Source organism: Styela clava, chromosome 1, assembly GCF_964204865.1.
Source record: "Styela clava chromosome 1, kaStyClav1.hap1.2, whole genome shotgun sequence".
NCBI lineage: Eukaryota > Metazoa > Chordata > Ascidiacea > Stolidobranchia > Styelidae > Styela > Styela clava.
The window spans coordinates 2,480,962-2,486,961 of record NC_135250.1 but is presented as its reverse complement, the minus strand read 5'-3'; the positions used below and the strand labels follow the sequence as shown (position 1 = coordinate 2,486,961).

The 6,000-nt window shown below is 38.7% G+C and overlaps 1 protein-coding gene across 1 annotated transcript in view; it reads right to left on the bottom strand.

Moving 5' to 3' along the window:
• Positions 1–509: 509 nt before the first annotated feature.
• Positions 510–6,000, bottom strand: part of LOC120336192 (uncharacterized) — a 108,970-nt gene continuing 103,479 nt past the window's right edge. The window contains exons 33-38 of the mRNA XM_078116246.1: positions 5,773–5,964; positions 5,166–5,261; positions 4,546–4,641; positions 3,778–3,873; positions 3,527–3,618; positions 510–1,966 (exon numbers count right to left, since the gene is read on the bottom strand). Coding sequence (XP_077972372.1) covers positions 1,925–1,966; positions 3,527–3,618; positions 3,778–3,873; positions 4,546–4,641; positions 5,166–5,261; positions 5,773–5,964 — 614 coding nt within the window. The 3' untranslated portion in view covers positions 510–1,924. The remainder of the gene's footprint in view (positions 1,967–3,526; positions 3,619–3,777; positions 3,874–4,545; positions 4,642–5,165; positions 5,262–5,772; positions 5,965–6,000) is intronic.

Genomic DNA, 6,000 nt, shown 5'->3' with positions numbered 1-6,000 from the left:
CTAACTACTCTGCGTGGGTTCGCAGGTTCGAATCCCATGCAGGGGTGGTTATGTGCGAGAGGATTGCTGGACTCCTCGCCGTCGTTGGGTGGTTCACGTAACCGCTGGTCGGTTACGGCTTCCTCCACCACCAAGTCCATGCTTCCGAAAACAAACAATACAGTAAATCTAATCCCATACCCGACTTGGAATGGTAACCGGACAAGAGGCCGTGGTTCGCCATATGAATAAGCCGTCTTATCGGCTTTCCTCTCCCCCGGGATAAATATGTAAATCCTATCCTACCCTTCGTGGGTTCGCAGGCGAGTGCGAGAGGATTGCTGGACTCCTCACCGCTGTAGGGTGGTTCAAGTAACCGCTGGTCGGTTACAGCTTCCTCCACCATCAAGTCCATGCTTCCGAAAACAAATAACTGGCTAACTAATCCCATACTCGACCGGTAACCGGACGAGAGGCCGTGGTTCGCCATATGGTTAAGCCGTCTTATCGGCTTTCCTCTCCCGCGGGATAAATATGTAAATCCTTCCTTCCTAACTGCGTTCCGGTGTCCGCCATCTTGGTTCACATACTTCGGGAGGACCGAAAATTATTTTTGCTTTAATATCCATGCATGACTACAGTTTGTTTATACACTTGTTCTATCTAAATCACTCATAAACATGTATTTGATCAAATTTATTTGAAATGGAACTCATCAGAAATTTCATAAATACCAAGAAGACCAGCAGCATGCGCCATTGTGTTATTGGTTAAAGACATAGAACTAGTAAGAATGGCGTAAAATACAAGATACAAAGAGTCATACTTATTTTCCTAATCCACTATGCTGCCTTAGAACTAATAAATGGAAAATCTTTTTGCTCAATGCAAGATTTCAATCCGTCAATCAAAAATAGAAAGAACACTGATAGTAAAGTTGTAAACTAACACGATCCGAGAGTTTAGGATTCATCAGGAAAGTTAGTGATACCAGTTGGTACACGATTTGAAAGTCTACTGCCAGGAGGCCAGCCAGATCTGCATGATAAATTCCGCAAAGTTTTGAAATCATAAACAACTCAGGTGCCGCAGTTTTCATGTCAATTCGTCGACTCAACGTGGAAATAGATCCAGGCAGAGTATGCCTACATCTTTTAGAATTCAATTTTAAGCAGTTTCTGTGCGTATTTTGAATTAAGGGTGTGCGACCTTTAATACCAGTGGGCCAGATATACAAAAAAATGGGTGAACCTGCGGCCGCACCTTCATTAAACATAGGCCTTTTAGTTTTGGTTATTAATTTTATGACATGTGTTTTTCGCTGTTAGGGCATTATAACGTCATAGGCATAGATAATAAATTTGATTGGTAATGTATAGGATTGCAACGCAAGGGGATTGGAATTACCAGATAAAACTAAATTAATTAAAAACTCGCAAGCCGCACATGATTCAAAATTGGCACTTCTCTGCAGGCCGCACAAATTTTCCTTGTGAGCCGCAGGTTGCACATCCCTGGTTTAATGCATTGCTTCTGGCAGTAATCACATATACATAACCTGGTTTTATTCGAAAGGACCTCATTTTCAGGTAAAACGGCAGAGATCTACTCAAATAGCGCGAGAACAAATACTTTTTTACAATGCCAGAAGCACTGCAATCATTTTTATCATTGTTCAGTTTTTAAAAAAGCGAAGTTAATACAATAAATAGCTCAATAAATAGTATTCAAACGGCGTATTACGTCATAAGTAAAAAGTAGATTTAACATTCTGACGACACACAAGCAAAGTTCAAAACACTATGATGACATAGGTACATTTTAGAACCTTGACTATAGCGGATGAAGTTTATGACGAACGAGAGTTTATGCTCGTTCTCTACTTCTGAATCGACGTCCCTTTGTTCGGCCAATGGAGATGCTGATTAGAAAGGTAGATCCAGTTTCAAAATCGCCGTATTGAAGATCTTCTGCTGAGAAGTAACCTCTGAAAAAAGGCAATATTTTTAGGAAACATTTTCTCAAAAAAAAGTCACGCGCACTCACAAGTAAAGAAAACTAATTACTGATCTGAGAAACGTTACCGGCAACTAATAAATAGCTAAGAGCTGCTGAAGCTAGGTACAATCATGATGGCGCACAATTAGAAAGGTTTTCAAAAAAATGCAAAGCTGACTCAATTTTGGGTGCTCCAGAAGTATGCGCACCAAGATATCGCACAACCTGAATCCTAACCGGTACACATACATACTATGTTCAGGTTGTGCGCCATCTTGGTGCGCATACTTCAGGAGGTCCCAATTTTGTTCATTTATAAAACGCTGTAAATCGGAGATTACCAAACTTGTCATACTCACGACGCGGTGCTCCTGAAGTATGCGAACCAAGATGGCGGACATCGAAACGTAGCATGGGTAACAGGTTAGGGTTGGGCCATAATTTTATTCCAATTTTCCTTATTTTATACCTATTATCAGTTCGAAGACTAGCCCAGTGCCTCTCGCAGTATTTGTACCTAAAATTATGGCCTAACCCTAACCTAGTACACATATTACATTCTGATGTCCGCCATCTTGGTTCGCATACTTCAGGAGCCCCCACGACGCGTTGGAAATAAATTTCGAAGTTATTAACTTTTATTTACGACGGAGAAAATGTTTTATAACAGTGGTTCTTCAACGGCAAGGCGCATCCCACAAGTGGGACGTATACAATTTTTTTCGTGAAACTAATTACAAATAAAGATCTTGCGCGCCCTGTTTTGGATATTTACATTTCTTTATTTGAATATTTACGTTCCAACTTCAACGTATTTTTTGAATAAAACCTACTTTCACCTTACTATCTGTTATTTGTACCTTATTGTTTGCTATTGATTTTTAAGATGGGGCACGCGAGACTTGACAAATTGTGACATTGAAATTTAATTTAACGAATGCTATGCATACAGTAAAGCCAAACAAACGACCATAGCGTGACAAATGTCCGATATAGCCAGTCGCCTTTTATTCTTCAATGTAATTTCAAAAAATTAATTGAGTCAAACAGACATTGACAAGGGGGACTATCAAGTCATCGTGTCAGAGACAATGTGTGTTTGCCGAGTTGAGAAGCAATTGACGTCAAACAAACGACAAGAATAAAAATTAGATTTTTTTAACATGACGTGCTGATTGATTCAAACTTTTAAAATACAAATTAACTTGAGCGCAATCGGAAGAGAAGTGATTGAAACACTCAGTTTAGCGTCCCGACGCCATGCTCAATTGAGCGTAAAAACTCTTCGAACCGTATAACGTCTCTGGGCGAAGTTACTCTTTCACCCTGAAGGTTCGCGGCGCCGCATCAGTAGGACAATAAAAAATTCAAAATATTGGTTAATTCGAACGTTTATGACTGTTTAAAAGTTATAGGTAGCGAATTGAGGGACATCTCAAACGAAAGCAAATTTTATCGCGCAGTGAGATGAAATGTTACAATAAAAAACCCAGTATAAATTCTTTAGGCCATGCTCGGGTGAGCGTAATTAAATGAAAAGACGTCTTACCAGCCTACAGCCCTTTCCTCGTGGACCGTACGGACATCGACAAGTATTTGGTCGTACGCAGCGCGAACCGAACCGACATCTTCTGCAATGACCTGTAGTAAAATAAGTTTTGAAAATGAAGTATATTATATAGACAGTAGGAATCAAATGATATACAGGTTTTCCGAATGATTTTAGCGCCAAATTTATATCATATCGTTTGATGATTCTTAGAAGTCAGCAAAATGATGAAGATGATAAAAGAGTTTTACCTGTCCTGCATGAAGATCCAGACCATCCTGCCTTACATTTACATTTGTTAGGAGAAACACAGACACCACCGTTCGCACATTTGTCAATGCATATTGCTGTAACAGAAAACAGAGTTTGAGAAGGATGTGATATTTCAGAATATTATTACCAATTTAGCATTGAACTAGACCAAGTTGGCGACGCAGTAAGAGACCTCAGGATGAATTGCTGGACTCGTTGTCGTTGTAGGATGGTTCACGTAACTGCTGTCGTTTACGTCATCCTCCACTATCAAGTCCATGGGCACGAAACAAATAACCGGCTCACTAAGCCAATATCCGACATGTACTGGTAAAGAGGCCATGGCAACAATGGATATTTTTACAGAATTTCGCTCGGACTGGAGGCGTGGGAAAATGTCCAGCCAATTAAATGACTCATTTGGAATGAAGTGCGAATCCATACATACATACATTACAAATACAAAATTTGTATCTGCGACAAATTCTATTTGAACATTTACAAAATGACATTTTGATGCAAAAACTGATTTTTGTTGTATTGCAATATATTTATTATACAAGATTCTAAACGAAGAATAAAGGTATTACAATAATAAAATTTTATTGTTCAACCAAAAAAAGTTAACAGAACAAGGAACCTTCCTTAAGCTGAGTGAAAACATCAAAAAGGAGAAAACGAGTTTTAGTTCCTTTTTTATGTGTTTCTCTAAACTTTAGATTGTTTAGGAAATCGTATAGAACCATTTAAATTTACGAAATACTTACGTGTATTGCAATGGTTCCCAGTCCACCCGGTCTTACAAAAACATTTATTATTTTTCATACAACGACCGCCGTGACCACATCCTGGGGAACAGACACCTGGTTGAGAGAGAGAAAACTAGTCATCTTAGTGAAAAGAGGGCTCGTACTGGTATTTTGAGTCTACTGCCTGACAGTAAATAAAATCAACATATTTATACATATTAAATATTAAAGTATAAAACTCCAGATAAATGGCTAGTTAGACAGCTTTTATCAAAGCTTGTAGATCGCGCCTAGCTGAGTAGGTGAGCATTTGGATGAAATTATATTTGAGGTTCAAGTCAGTTTGGGCTCATAATGTTAGCTTTTAAATTCGCCGTGTGTGAATAATTCCTAAGATTCCATGTTTAAATAAATTTTAGCCAATGCGCCAATAGTTGAAGTTGGATAAACGTATGTCGCCTTCCTTGTATCTATATTTAGGAATTTTATCAAACTCGTTTTAAACTACATTATATGTTTTGTTGAACTTCTTACTGTTTACTGTGCACTTTCAGTTATTTTACATTTTATTACATTTGTAACATAACTATGGCTACTCTGCTGCAGATGATAATCTTGAAATTATGAAAGCCGCTTACTTATCTGGCATCTGTCACCCAGGAACAATCTCGCGCATGTGCACACATTCTTCCTGATGCAATGGCCGCCATTTTGACACTCAGGATTGCAGACGGCTGAAAGAGAAATACAATTGATAAATCAGCGCAATATTTAATTTCTCGCGACTATTTACGCTTGATTTTATAAAAATATTATCAAGATATTCAAGTTGTAATGGATTGAATGCGATAAGCAAAATCTCACGAAAAAAATTTCCCATTGTGCCTGATATTTTAAAGTGAATAACAATATTCCAGTTCTTTCGAGAACTTTTGTACTGGCTCACCGACTTCCCAATGGACGAGATCTACCGCACCAATTTTAAAATTCCGCCACAGAGCATAGTTTGGCAACGTCACCCGCTTCAGGCCCCGTTTTTTTTTTATAGGTGAAGAATTTGAACTTTGTACTTTAATTTGCGATAAAAAATAATAAAAAAATATTCCAAATGATACTTTCCACGATTTTATAAGATTTGAACTGCGTAAATCTTCCTGGCAGACTTCCATCGAGTCTTATATACTTATGTTAGTTGGCGACACATCATGATTCGTGATACAATTCCTACGAACACACTACGCTCACCTTTCTGGCATCTGTCTCCCTCGTAACCTTGAGGACACAAACACACGTTGCCAGATTCACATTTTCCTCCGTTCACACAGCCAGGATCGCAAACCGGATTTTCACACAGATTGCCTTCAAATCCTTTTGCACAGTTGCAGGTGTTGGGCCGTATACATGTGCCTCCATTTTGGCATGGGTCTTCACATCTGACTGTGTGGAAATAAATTCAGTTGAAGTTAAGGAAAA